This window comes from Aegilops tauschii, chromosome 2 (assembly GCF_002575655.3).
Source record: "Aegilops tauschii subsp. strangulata cultivar AL8/78 chromosome 2, Aet v6.0, whole genome shotgun sequence".
Classification (NCBI taxonomy): Eukaryota; Viridiplantae; Streptophyta; class Magnoliopsida; order Poales; family Poaceae; genus Aegilops; species Aegilops tauschii.
This window is the reverse complement of record NC_053036.3, coordinates 531,455,169-531,469,358: the sequence shown is the minus strand read 5'-3', so window position 1 is coordinate 531,469,358 and position 14,190 is coordinate 531,455,169. Positions and strand designations below refer to the sequence as shown.

At 47.9% G+C, this 14,190-nt stretch overlaps 1 protein-coding gene across 1 annotated transcript; it reads left to right on the top strand.

Annotated features, from left to right (window-relative positions):
- Nucleotides 1-2,919: 2,919 nt before the first annotated feature.
- On the top strand, nucleotides 2,920-3,979 carry LOC109752544 (non-specific lipid transfer protein GPI-anchored 21). Its single transcript, XM_020311439.4, has 3 exons — nucleotides 2,920-3,362; nucleotides 3,471-3,533; nucleotides 3,657-3,979. The coding sequence occupies exons 1-3, from the start codon at nucleotides 3,026-3,028 to the stop codon at nucleotides 3,830-3,832; spliced, it is 576 nt and encodes a 191-aa protein (XP_020167028.1). The 5' UTR covers nucleotides 2,920-3,025; the 3' UTR covers nucleotides 3,833-3,979.
- The last annotated feature ends 10,211 nt before the right edge of the window (nucleotides 3,980-14,190 follow it).

Genomic DNA, 14,190 nt, shown 5'->3' with positions numbered 1-14,190 from the left:
TAAGGTTCGGTGACGCTAGAGTTGTTATGGGAAATAGTATGTGGTTACCGAAGGTTGTTCGGAGTCCCGGATGAGATTCCGGACGTGACGAGGAACTCCGGAGTGGTCCGGAGGTGAAGATCGGTATATTGGACGAAGGGTATTGGAGTCCGGAAGTGTTCCGGGGATACCAGGCTATGGCCAGCATGTCCGAAAGGGGTTTCGGAGGCCCCGACAAGCGTTGGGGGCCTTATGGGCCAAGGGGAGGGGGCACACCAGCCCACTAAGGGGCTGTGCGCCCCTCCCAACCCCTCTCACGTAACGTGGAGAGGTGGGGGCGCCTCCCCTAGGGCAGCCACCCCTCCCGGCTTGGGGGGCAAGTTTCCCAGGAGTGGGGGCGCCCAAACCCATCGAGGGTTTCCCCTGTGGCCGCCGCCCCTCCCCTAGGGAACCCTAGGGCGCCTCCTCCACCCCCTTCCCCTATATATAGTGAGGGAGAGAGAGGGCAGCCGCACCCCTTGCCTGGCGCAGCCCTCTCCTCCTCCAACTCCTCCTCCTCCTCCGTAGTGCTTAGCGAAGCTCTGCCGGAGAACCACGAGCTCCATCGCCACCACGCCGTCGTGCTGCTGGAGTTCTCCCTCAACTTCTCCTCTCCACTTGCTGGATCAAGAAGGAGGAGACGTCCCCGGGCTGTACGTGTGTTGAACGCGGAGGCGCCGTTCGTTCGGCGCTAGATCGGATCTTCCGCGATTTGAATCGCCGCGAGTACGACTCCATCAACCGCGTTCTTGTAGCGCTTCCGCTTAGCGATCTTCAAGGGTATGAAGATGCACTCCCTCTCTCTCGTTGCTAGCATCTCCTAGATTGATCTTGGTGACACGTAGGAAAATTTTGAATTATTGCTACGTTACCCAACAACTTGGAGATACGGTAGTTCATATTAGTAGTGATGATTTCAGAACCCTCGAGAACACTTTACTGCTCAAGCCCCGTCTCTACTAACTTAGTGTCTTCTATTTCTTATTTTTACCTTTCTGTTTGTCGTTTAGTAAAACCCCCTTTTTATTTAGTTTCCATAGCGACCGATAGAGTAAACTATTTCCAAACTCCGGTTTGGGTGCGTACATAACTGCGTGGTTGTGGGGTTTGTGGCGCCTTCCCTTTCGCTCCCTATGGGTTCGGTACTTTACTTATCACGGAAGTGCTACAACAGTCATGTGCACTTGCAGGACATCACACTCACTACATCTTCCACCCATCGCTCTCTCACTGTCTTCTATCGTCTCCTTCTTCCACAACTCTCTGTTTCACCATTGCGCCACCACCATGAACCCCTTCCCCTCTGCCCCTAGATGGACGACATTCATCCTTGGATACTTGCTCGGTGAGCACATGAAGTTCGTAAATTCTATGGAGGAGTGCTCTCGGTTCAAGAGCATGGATGAGATGCATAAAGAGGCGAATGTTGTGCTGTTGAAGGTGATGAAGACGGAGATGAGGCTGATTCCTAACCCAACCAAAGGTGTTATTTTAGTGGACATACTTCTGCGGGCAATGGATGAGGCCAAGTTGACCGATTCATGTCGGAAAGCTAGATGGGCCAAGTATAGGTCTGTCGCGGCTCTTGCTGACAAGGCTGCCATCGCGGTGGCGCCAACCACCATCGTTCTAGAGAACGACGACCAAGAGGAGACGACGGATGTTGGCAATGGAGAAATGGTGGAGATGGAGGATGATGGCAATGCTGAAGCGGTCGAGACGGTGGTCAGGGCTGCTGAGCTAGGCTGCTCTACAATGACTTTGGGGGTCGATGCTTACAAGCCTCAAGGCTACCGCTACTCCAAGCGGTCGTGACAGTGGTCATGGCCGCTGAGCCAGGCTGCCCTACAAATGACCTTGGAGGTCGACGGTTGCAAGCCTCAAGGCTACCTCTACTGCTTGTTGGGTTACATTGGATTTGAATGGATGTAAGTGGATTGTCCTTGATTTACCCCATGTTAGTGAAAATCCTACGAATTCCCATTCAACCCGCTCAAATCCAAATCATATATGCTATGTTTGGTCCCAAATCAAAACCTAGAAGTAGGTTCGATGCCTAAATCGAGTTCGCGAATGGTATAATCGATGCGTAAATCGAATATGAGCAGGATAATCGATGCAACTGGGGGCAGAGGGCTTACCGCCATCATCGGCGAACGCCTACCTGAGCGATGATGAAGCCGGTGCTCAACGCCGATGCTCGCCGTCCAGATCTTGGCTTTGATGCTCGCCGCCGCTCCATCCAGACCTTTTGCTCGCCGCCGCCGATGTGAGAGTAGAGAGAGGGGAGAGTGAGCGGTGAGAGAAGGATGTGGGGATTTATGATGCCGCTTCGTGAAACATTGCGCCTTCTCGCGTGTGTCCCCGCGCTTGCAACCGCCTCCACCCACGTGCCTTGAGTTGCATCGCTCGAGCCTGACTCTGAAAAAATGGCCCATTTGAACGTTCCTCGAGAGCTAGCCCAAATGTGCTCTAAGGTTTGTGTGGGCCAAGATTACGGTGCAATTCATGCAACCAAACTGTCCAAAATTGCATCCAGCGGGCCTGGCTGAGTCTAATGCACTCTACCAGACGCGTCCTTACACTAGTTGTACGACTTGATGTAATCTTTTTGACCTCTTACATTTGTATTTGTTTTAGATGGAAAAGACAAGTCATAGTTCACCTTGTGCCAGCCCTATGATCAATTGATGATTGGTTATGGTAGTTAACCCAACTCTCAACACGTCAACTGACTACCATACAATCCCAAGTTTCCAACTCTCAACACGTCAACATACATATACATAGTAGTATAAGAAAAATTAGTTATGGTGGTTACACTGCCACAAACCAACCTCTGATCTACCAAGACGACTCCAGTTCCAACACTATATAAACGCACGCAACGACGATGCATCCATCCATCCATCCATCCATTGGCACTCCAACTTCTTCCCCTCCAAATAATCGCGCGGGCTTGTGCTAAGTCGTGACAAGTATCAGATAGGCAGCTATAGAGATCACGATGGACCTCAGGGCGCTCGCCTTGGCTGCTACCGTGTTCCTCGCCCTGGCCGCGCCGGCGCCAGTACTCGGGCAGGGCGTGGCGACGTCGTGCACGGCGTCGCTCATCACCAGCTTCACGCCGTGCCTCAGCTTCCTCACCAACAGCACCAACGGCGGGGGGTCGTCGCCGACGGCGGACTGCTGCCGGTCCCTGTCGGCGGTGGTGACCACGAGCACCAGCTGCGCCTGCCTCATCCTGACCGGCAACGTGCCGCTCGGCCTGCCGATCAACCGGACCCTCGCCGTCACGCTGCCCAAGGCCTGCAACTCCATGTCCGTCCCGCTCCAGTGCAAAGGTACCCACATCCTGCCCCGAAAGCACCCACGACCACGGGATTCCGAGAACCGAACTGTTCAGCGTGAAGTTTCCATTTCTCATTTGGGATTTTGGGTATGAACTGCAGATACGTCGGCTCAGCTCCCAGCTCCTGGCCCCGTCGCAGTCTCTCCTGCCATGCCCCCGCTGCGTAAGAACCTCGCTTAACACTTAACAGTTAACTTCCTCTGCCAGTCGATGGCTCTGGCTTTTCTTTTTGCTGCGATTGATTTTCACTGATGAATTGCCGTGGATGATCTTGTCGAATTTGCAGCGCCAATGACGCCGGAGGCGCCGGAACCACCGTCTGAGACCACCCTGACGATGCCGCCGACTAGCCAGACCCAGGGGCAGACGAGGCCGCAGGTGGTGCCCAGCTCTGCCTGGAGGAGGGACACTGCGTCTGTGTCCGTGATGCTGCTCTCCATCATTGGAGCCATGCTGGTCTGATCGGATTCCAGTTAAGCTGAGCACGCAGAGCAGCTCTGTTGCTGCAAGACGTGCTGATTGCTAGTACTAGTATGAGTTTTTCGTGCTTGTTTTGTCGGACGCTTGTACACATATGAAAATACTATAATTAGTTCAATTATTGGGCATGTACGCAATACTATTTGGTTTTCCATTGGAAAAAGTCCAAAACAAACCTTAAACTTGTAGACGAACGGTAAATCGAACCCTGAACTTATAATCCCAAAAATTAGCACACCGAACTATCTGATCCCGGTCTACTTTGAACCTTGAGGGCTTTTAGCTGGTATTTGCTGACGTGGCAAGAATTGTTGAGTGGTTGGCCCACTTATTTTATACTTTTTCCATCCCAAAATAAGTGACTCAACTTTGTACTTTATAGTACTCGAACTAAAGACCTCGCACACACAATGCCCACACCTACCGAATCGTCCTGAAGGCTACTAGTGATAATATGTCGCGTGTCATGTATAAGAACAAAAGGAGTGTTCATATAGGAAAGCATTTTTTTAAAACTTTCGAAACATTTCCTGAGAAAAATGGGAACAATTTTGAAATACCAAATAAATATTTTCAAACGCAAATAATTTACGAAATTCCAAAAATATTTTTTGAAAAATGTGTCACGGCAACATTTTGCCAAATACACGTTTTACATTTTGTAAAACTATATGAATATTTTTTACATTGTTTAAATATTTTAATTTTTTTTGCTCAGATTCCAATATTTGCTCCCATTTTTTCAAAAAATGTTTATGTTTCAAATAGTGTTTTCTTTTCAAAAATTGATTGTGTTTAAAAAAAATCATGTTTTAAAAAAGTATTCAGAATATTCAAAAAGTGTTTGCACTTTAAAATTTTTAGGAGATTCCACAAATTTATGAGAAAGGCAAATCTTGACCTGCGCTATGTGGTTAAATTATTCGGACCTCTTGTTATCGCAGTAACACGTAATGCTTCTAGTGCCTAGCGGCAGGTGTTCCGCAGTTCAAGGTCGCAAGTATGAATCCTCCAAAAATAAATTGGTATTTTTATTTCGCGTCTTACAAAATAAAATCGCTTCGCATCTATTGGGCCGGCCCAGTAGTGACCACAGTCAGCAATCCTGGATTCGACCGGGATTAGAGAGTTTAGTGTGCAAATTTCTGGGTTGAAAGTTAAGGGTTTGATTTGGCTTTCGTCTATAAGTTTAAGATTTATTTTGAACTTTTTCCTTTCCCATTTGAAGCAGTTAACAACATGTGAGGGCATTCCTAAAACATACACTATATGCACTCGGACATGTACGTGGGCGCGGATCCTTAAAACGGACATTATATTCGTCCGTGGACGCATGCGGACGCGTACACAGACAGGGATACAGAAGCAGGCCATTCATCCGTGACCGCATACATTTCAAATGTGATTTGAACAAATATGACATTTTTATGCAAATCCAGTGGTTTTCATTTAAATCCGAACAAATTCATTATATTTTCTTTTTACACATTTCAACTAAACAAAAGTGGATGAGACTATTTCAACCCAATCTAAATGATCGCTGGTTGTGGCGGTGTCATGTCTTCCCCAAGATCACCACCAGGGCACCGCAGGCGTCGTCGGCATTGGATGCGGTAGCCCTCCACACCGCGCTGGACGAAGCGGACCGGCTCCTCCGCGAGCACCAGGCGGCAGCCGGACAGGGGTGTCGCGGCGGCGCCGCACCTTTCGTCGTTGGACGGATGATGATGACGATGACGACATGGACGACGGCGACAGTGCGGCTGGGCAGGGCAGCCAAGCGTACGAGGTTGTCGTCCGCTATAAGTTAGCCTCCTAGATTTTTTTTCTTCTGGTTCTTAGTTAAACGGTCGAAATATCAGCTGTTTTATGTAAATTATTTTTGAACTTTATTGAAACTCGTTGTGTTTGATACAATATGTCTAGTTTATTCAATTTTGGTTTGAATTGTATGCGGTTACGGTTGGATGGCTAGCTTCCGGATCAATGTTCGTAGATTTATCTCCACCGATTTGCGCCGCTGTCTGGTTTGAGGTCAATGTTGGAGATTCCTAATATCTAATGAGGTTGGAGTACTCTTGTTCGAGCAATGCTTGCAAACGATTTACTCTTCTTTGATCAGAAAAGGGTTACTTCCCCGTATAGGCGAGTGAGCGACGATGATTACACCGAGGTAAATAACACGAAATTTTTGGCACGTGCGCGGTTCCTAATCACCTTGTGAGAACATCTGGTGGTGAAATACGAAGAAACTTGTCAAAAACGCAAAGATGACCAATTCACACATTAATAAGCTGTAGCTGCAACAAAACAAATTTGATTAGGAACCGCGCACGCGGCTCTCCCCATCGGCTTGTGCTGATCTCCGGCGGAGATGTTCGTGGCTGGCCCGGTGGGTGCCGGGGTGGTAGCTTGTCCGGGGGAAACCTCTGGCCGACGGTGGCGGCCACGTTGTCAGTTGTCGATGACGCTTTGGGCGTCATTTCCCTCCTTGGTGGCGACGGCGAGGTCAACTCCCCCCACTCCCTACTCCGTATGTGCCCGGGTGAAAATCCTAGTTCCACGTGAATGGGCGGCGGCGGCATGATGTCGTCCAGGGGCGGAGCCAGGATTTGAGTATAAGGGGGGCAAGCAAAGTAGAAAAAAAAATCTAGTGCAAAAGATAATTACAGAGAGCAAGGTTGATAACTTGCACAACAGCCTCCTTAACAATTTTAGTAAGTTGAGAATTCGAAGCAACCAGCTTAGAAAATAATTGATCTTAAAGGTGTTTGGCAGCAGGTTATTTTCTCTTCATAGTTGAGGAATTTCAATTTCAGAAGGAACCAGCTTGGAAACCAAATTAATTTTAATGGTGTTTGGCAGGGCTTTTTCTCTTCATAATTGAGCAATTTCAGTTTCATAATTAGCTATACTATATACGGTTGACATAGAAAATTTTCGCATCACAAATAGGAACCGATACAAGATAATTTGGATCACGATAATTTGTGGGATACTTACACAATATGAATTCTTGGTAGCATCTCAAATCTAAAAAGAAACTAAAATCTATGTATAGTTTCAAATTTCAACACTGATACGAGAGGAGAGTTGAGAGAGATTAGTAGTGTGATATGTTAACCTGCTAATTCGTCGTATGAATCAGATAGTGAGTAGTAGGGCAAGGAGATCAGAGGCAGACGGTGGCAAGGGCGCACGGCAGCCGCAGCCGCAGCCGCTTCTAATCCCATCAACTACACACCAATCACGGATGAAAGAGGCATCTCAGGAGATTAGTTTTTTTTAAGCAGTATCTCAGGAGATTAGATCGGAGGCTACATTGCCCATATGGCCGCTAGTGGGCTCTTTTACTATGGGCTTTTTCCTCCTTTACCTAAATACACGAACCTGAGATAGGGGGGCCAAGTATGCTTGTACGTGCGATCGTATCGCTGATTGCCTATGCATCTTTCACGCATCGCTCGATCGTTAGGGGGGGCCAGGCCCCTGCTCGCCCCCCCTTGCCCCCGCCACTGACGTCGTCACCTCCTTGGAGGCACCGTCTTGGGCATTGAAACGGTGCGCGCGTGAGCACAGATGGTTCGTGGTGCCGCAAGTGGTGCGGTGGGGCATCTACCGTGTCAACGACGACGGGTCTCGGTGGCGTGGTGCGGCGGAGTCCTGGCGATGGACATCTGTTGATGGACGCGCGCAGGGTGGTGGCGTTGTCTGGCGTCGTGGTGACGTCGACGACAGATGAGCCTGGCAAGATCTATGCAAGGATTCTCCTGAAGATGTGGCTGTGGAAGATGGCGGTGGCGGACCCTAGAGCGTGCACATGCGGTGCACGTTGAGGGGCGCCTATACCGGTTGGTACTCTCAACCTGCCAGGCGGGCGGCTTTTGAGACCACTGGATTAGATGGTGTCTGTTGATGCGGTCAGGGCACATCTTTATGCTTGTAGGTGTAGCGACTTTGTTCACCTCGAAAATGGCTTTGGATTGATCTTTGTATTTATTTTGTCAGTCTTTGATGAATAAATTAATAAAGATGGCTGTATGCATCATTTTGATGCAGAGGCTGAGGGTAATCCTCATTTTCAAAAAAAAAAAACAAATTTGATTGATCACCGCAATGTCACGGAAGTAGCAGAATCCTAATACACAGATTACCACCACCAAATAAAATTGTTCACAAATTTTAAAAATGTTCTTATTTTCAATTGTTTGTTTACGTATTAAAAAATTGACCACGTTTCCAAATTTGTTTGGATTTTAAAATTTTATTCTAAAAATTCAAAATATGTTCGTGATCACGCAAAATTGTTCCTATTTTTGAAATTTATTCACAAATTTCAAAAAATGTTCGTCTTTTAAACAAACATTCAAAATTAGAAAATGGTTGCATTTATAAAATTGTTCACAAATTCGAAAAATGTTTGCATTTTCCAAAAACATTCGGTAATTTGAAAAAATTCTGAATTCTGTTGTATAAATTTTCACAACATTTCAAAAAATGTTCAGGGTTTCAAAAATCTTTCCATTTCAAAAGTTGTTCACAAATTTCAAGAAATATCCATGCTTCTTTTTTTTCAGTAGTTTCAAAATTTTGTTCACAAATTTCAAAAAAAAATGTCTTCAAATTCTGTTTCTGAGTTTCAAAATATGTTTGCGGTTTCAAATTTTGTTTTGGAATTTAAAAATTAAAGTTCCTGATTTTCAGAAAATGTTCCAGTTTTTTGAAAATGTGTCAGTTTTTTCTTAAAATTTGGTCACAAATTTGGAAAATGTTTGCATTGCACATATAACTCTGTATTTAAAATAATGCTTTTGAAATTCAAAAAATTTGATTGCAGGGTTGTCTGCGACAGAATCATCTTCATCCTACACCTACCACGGAGTGACAAATTTTAGGTCATTCACTTGAGATAAATTTGCTAGTGTCCTACAAAACTCTGTGCTTGAAGGCCTAACAAAGTCTACAAGAATAAAGTTGCGTAGTAGACATCACCCATGCCAAATCCGACATGGGCAGCCGGATTTCTCCTCCTCCATCGCTGTGTTCGACGCTTGCCCCTCCTTGGAGAGTCCAGAGCCAAGCAACTGCAATCCAAGTGGCGTGTTGTGCCCGGATCTGCAGCGGGCGCTCCATAGTGAGCACAACGTAGGTGGTTATCTGCTGTCGGGCCAGAGCTACGGACGAGAAGCTATGAGTGGATGGGTTAGTGGCACGCGGAGGGAAGGGAAATGGGATGCGGCTAGGGTTTGGGGTTGCCGTCCGGCTTAAATAGGCAGACCTGGCCCCTCGGGTGGCGCTGGAGCGACACCACGCGCCATGAATGCGTCCTCACATCCCTCATCGAAAATCGAAGGAGACGTCCGTCGGACCGATGGTTTTTTTAGTGTTTGCGTGTGAGTCCTTGCTATCAGTTTGACGTGACGGACGCTCTCGAACCTCTCATATATATTCATCTCGGTATGAAGAACCCATCTGGGTTGGTTTTTGACCGATCAATAACCAGGCCGTCCGTATATGGGGTGATGGTGGTTGGGGAGCCCCGCCATAGATTCTCTTAGGAGTGAGTTACACCTAACAAGAAGGGCCAAGATTTCAACACGCGGTGCCTAATCAACTTGTGTACAAAGCAGACAGTACATTTGCTTGTCATGGATCCGATGGTGAAATAGAAAGAAACTCGCCAGACACTCGCAAAGACAATCAATCCGAGCCCAGAGCACACACGAGCTATAGAAGCAACAAAACAAATCGATTTTATCACAAGGCTAGCGAGCCAACTAATTAACAAATTACAAGAACCCTAGATTAGCGGGCATGGCTCCTCCGCGGGATCCGCCCGCTGACACGGGGGAATTTCCACCGCGGCCTGGCGGAAGAGCGCTGGGAATTCCTGCTGCAAACTGTCGATAACATCCTGGGGTAGCCCCTCCATCATGTGCTCCAGGTAAGAATCGAACTGGTCCTGCGGCAGCAGCTCCGGCAGCTCCTCCATCGGCATGAGCTCGAACTCGAATGGGCGCTCGTCCTGTTGCTTCACGATTGGAAAATCCTCTTCTGCCCGCTGCTCGAACGCTTGTTGCAGCTCCATCAGAAAATCCTCTGCTGTCCGCGGCTGGAACGGGAACACATCCTGTTGCATCTCGACTAGAAGTTCCTCTTCTGTCTGCGGCTTCCTGTTCCATCCCGATTGGAATCCAATCCTCTTCTGCCATCGAGCCGGCCGCTGCTTTTGTTTTCCTGTTTGTTTGTTGAGGGAATGGAGCGGCCGGCGGCTGCTTTGTGTCGCTACGCACTAGTTTTTTTTTAGAACGAAGGCTCGCGAAAGAGCCCGGCTTTGAATTAACAAAGCCATCAACCGGCCAGGAGTTACAGCAAACAACCAAATTACAGCGGTCAGAACGATACAATGGGGAACACTGGACTGAAACGCTGACTACAACCTCCACAAGCAGCTAATGAAAAGGAAATTAAGAATACAGTATGCAGAGGCCGAGCACTCCACACTAGGATCATATGTATTAAAGCAGAGCAGCAGAGCAAGACATAGCCGACCTTCGAAGATGGCCATGCTCCAGGCACACCTAGAGAAGAAGGGGAAGAACATCTTCCATCTCTATCACCGAAGAGGGACCCTACCCCCTCGCCATGGCTCGTAGGCGCCGCACCGTCGGGATTTCGAGAAGCTCACCCTAGAGCCAGAAGAATGCCGCCCTCACAACGAAAGGTGGACATAGTGCGGCCACTTCGATTTGGGATATCCCTAGCCGGCCGCTCCGCCGCGGTCCAAGCCCAACTAGGTGGAGATAAGCTTCGTGGAATCGGACGCTGAAAAGGGGGCAGCTCAATCCCTCACCCGCAGCGCCTCCCGACCGCATCCCGCCTCCCTAACGGCGCCTCCAGCAAGGTCACGACGCGCAAGGCGCCGCCGCCGCCAAATCCGAGAGGATATACGGTTTTCACCCGGGCAAGGTGGGTCGGGGTGGAAAACAGGGGACCTCGGCTGCGCCCCCATGGAGGAAAGCAGCGCCCTTGGGCGTTGCCGCCGCTGGACCGGCCGGACCGGCCAAGGTTTCCCCCGGTCCCCTAGCTGGCCACCAACACGCACCAACGCCGGGGCCAGAGAGGAAATCACTAGCCACCGCCGACGGCGAGAGAGAGGTGGCAGGGAGAGGAATTTCGAACCTCCAGATCTGACGAAGAAACTTCGCGCCGCGGCCGGATTCCACCAACCACCCGCCGCCCGCGCGGCCAGGCACGCTGGCCAGCACCCCTGCGAACGCCGCCCACCGCTCGACGGCGCCGCCTCTCCGGTTGGGGCCGCCGCCCCAGGAACCGCAGGCCTCCGAGAGGGGATGGAGCGCCGAGATCCCCGCCGCCACCTTCACCGGCGCCCGCACGGGCTTCCCGGCGGCCGTCTCCGGTAGCGGCGAGGGGATGAAGGGAGAGGAGGGGGTGGCGGCGGCCGCGGAAACCTAGTCGCCCCCGAGTCGCCCAGGGGGGCGACGCGAGGGCCGGGAGGGGGGGGGGGGGTATGGATCGATGCTTGTCGCTACGCACTAGTAGATGGCAATGTTTGAGACTGAGATTGGGAGCAGATCGGGGGGCTTTCCCGGGTATATATGGCGATGGTTCCTTTCCTTTCCCGTTTCCGACATGAGTCCCAACTGGGCCGGCACGTGCACCACGCGCCAAACAGGCTTTTCCTTCACCACCCAATCGTATCCGAGTTTGCCTGTATTCCTTTCGCCAAACAGTTTTCTATGTGCACCACCGTTCTCAATTTTCGTTCACAAATTCTAAAGATTCATGATTTTCAAAATATGTTTGTTTTTCCAAACTTTGTTCAGAGTTTCAAAAATGGTTCTGAGACGCGAAAAATGTTCCCGCTTTCAAATTTTGTTCACAAATTCAAAAAATATTTGCTTTTTAAAAAATGTCTGGGAATTTATAAAATGTTCTCACTTTTCAAATATTGTTCAGAAGTTCACAAATATTCCTATTTTCAAAAAAAATTCACATATTAAGAAAAGTTTCCAATTTTTTTTAAAAATGTTTGACTTTTCCTAATTTTGTTTGGAGTTTTAAAAAAAATTCATTGATGCAAAAAAATCTGGCTTTTCAAATTTTGTTCAGAGTTTCAAAAAATGATCCCATTTTCCCAAAAGTACCATGTTTTCAAAAAATGTAACATTATTGAATTTGTCAAAATTTACAAAAATATCCCTTTTTTAAAAAAATCATTCAAAAATGTTTTATGTTTCCAAAAACACGCTTTCAAAAAATTGTTCACAAATTTGAAAATGTCAAAAAATATTCACTTTTCTAAAAGTAAATTGCGTTTGAAATTCCCCAAAAGGAAATAGATCTTTCCTTGTTGATAGTTCTTACATACTGCATTCTAAGTATAGCCACCAAATCTCATCTTTCGAGTGGCGAGGTACGCGCGTTCTCCACTAGGAGGTCCCTAGTTTGATCACTATTGCACGCAATGGGCCGGGTAAAAAACAACCCACCCCATCCCCCAGAACTGGGTGGCGGCGACGATGGGGTGGGGCGGCCGGGTGTGCTGGCTGTCGATGGGAGGAAGAGAATGGCCTATGTGCCACCGACCGGCGGGCCGGAGGGAGGAGTAGGCGGGTGTCGCGTGCATCCGCCTCGTGTTCGCGCCGACGCATGCGAGGCCTAAATTTGGGCCTAGAATGGGTCGCCCGGCGGACAAAAAGGCATGCATTCGTTTGAGTCGATGCGTTGGGCCGACTTTTGTGTCTGTTTCGACCCAAACGAACACGCGCGGACGAAATGGGTCGGCGCGTTGGAGTTGCTCTTATTACATGATCAAAGCCCAATCTAACAGTCAAAAGCATGCGGTCGGCCCATCAGGCCGCCGACATGGACTTCTCCAAAACGCGAGGAGGCGCCTCCGCAACGGTCGTATCCACCACCACCAAACCCGCCCCCTCCCCCAAATCGCTCCGAGAAACTAGGGTTTTACGCCCGGAGGAGCCGACGGAGGCAATGGCCGGCGGGGAGGAGAGGCTGCCAGGGTTGGCGCCAGCGAACTTCGAGTTTGCGCTCAATGCTGTGGTGTTTTCTGATCGAGTTCTACGCCTTGAGATCGCAGCCGATGATTGCGAGGCGCAATTAACCTCTGGAGAGAGAACAAAATGAACTCCCCTTAACAACTCAACTAATGCCTATTTAGGTGTTTTGGTCCTTTTGTTTGAGGTTCATCACTTGTAAAAATATCATTTTGTCCCTGGCGTGCTAATATTTGTTGGTCATCCTGTTTGAGTTGAACCTCGTACTGTAATGTTTTACCATGCCATTTGGTTATGCATTTAATTTCTGAACCATGAATCATATCTAGGGGAAGTAGTCTTTTGAGGTTTTGATAAAAATCTTGTCTCAGAGGTTCTCATAGTAACACCTAAAATATTAAATCTATGTAATCATTTGATGTGTTTAGTTAAATCTATGTAGCCACTGTGATTCCTGACGAAGCAACTTTTCTTTTGTCATTTCCATGTGCAGAATCTGTACCTCGCAGCTCTGAAGCTGAGGTTGGACCAACAGATGTAAATGCTCCGTGCATCAGTCCTGATCATGGTACGGCAGCTGCAACTTCAACCGTTCCTTTTAGTGACGGTCTTAAACTTTAACCTTTCTGTTGTATATATCAATTTGCCACCATCAGCTCCAATTTAAACCGTTCTTTATAGTGACTACTTTGAGCTTTTAGCCTTTCTATTGTATATATCAGTTTGTCACAAACAACTGCAAGTTCAACCATTCCTTTTAGTGATGGCTTTAAGCTTGTAGCTTTTCTGTTATATTTATATATCAATTTCTCACAAGCACTAAAATGGTTATATGAGAAAGAATGATCTTTTTTGTCTCTCTGATCTTGGTATTTCACTATTTCGTAGGTGATGCCACTGATACAACTTGTCTAAGAGTAAAGCATATTCATGTTAGCTCCTTGTTACTTGCTTCGAAAAGCCCCTACTTCTACAAGGTAATTGTCAGACCTTCTGAAGTCCATCTTGAATAGTCAGCCTGCTGATCTTCACTTGATGCTTTTTAGCTCTTCACGAACGGAATGCAAGAGTCGAAACTGAAGGAAATAACATTGAGGATTACAGACTATGGTAATTTGTCAACTCATCCTCACTTTTTCTCATGTAAAATGTCTTTAATGCATACTTGCTCTCCCTGGACATATTTCATAACCCGTTTAATCCAATTGGGAGGAAATCCCTTTCCCCTCATTGTGCAAGCATCACATGGTATCTGAAAGCCTAAAAATGAAATCTCTGCTGCACTAACTTTAAAAAACTCTC

What these genes read in the sequence shown, in the direction of transcription:
- LOC109752544 (XM_020311439.4), top strand. Translation starts at nt 3,026, where the DNA reads ATGGACCTCAGGGCGCTCGCCTTGGCTGCTACCGTGTTCCTCGCCCTG. An exon ending in CGTCCCGCTCCAGTGCAAAG is followed by an intron (nt 3,363 to 3,470) that starts GTACCCACATCC and finishes TATGAACTGCAG; the next exon opens with ATACGTCGGCTCAGCTCCCA. An exon ending in TCCTGCCATGCCCCCGCTGC is followed by an intron (nt 3,534 to 3,656) that starts GTAAGAACCTCG and finishes TCGAATTTGCAG; the next exon opens with CGCCAATGACGCCGGAGGCG.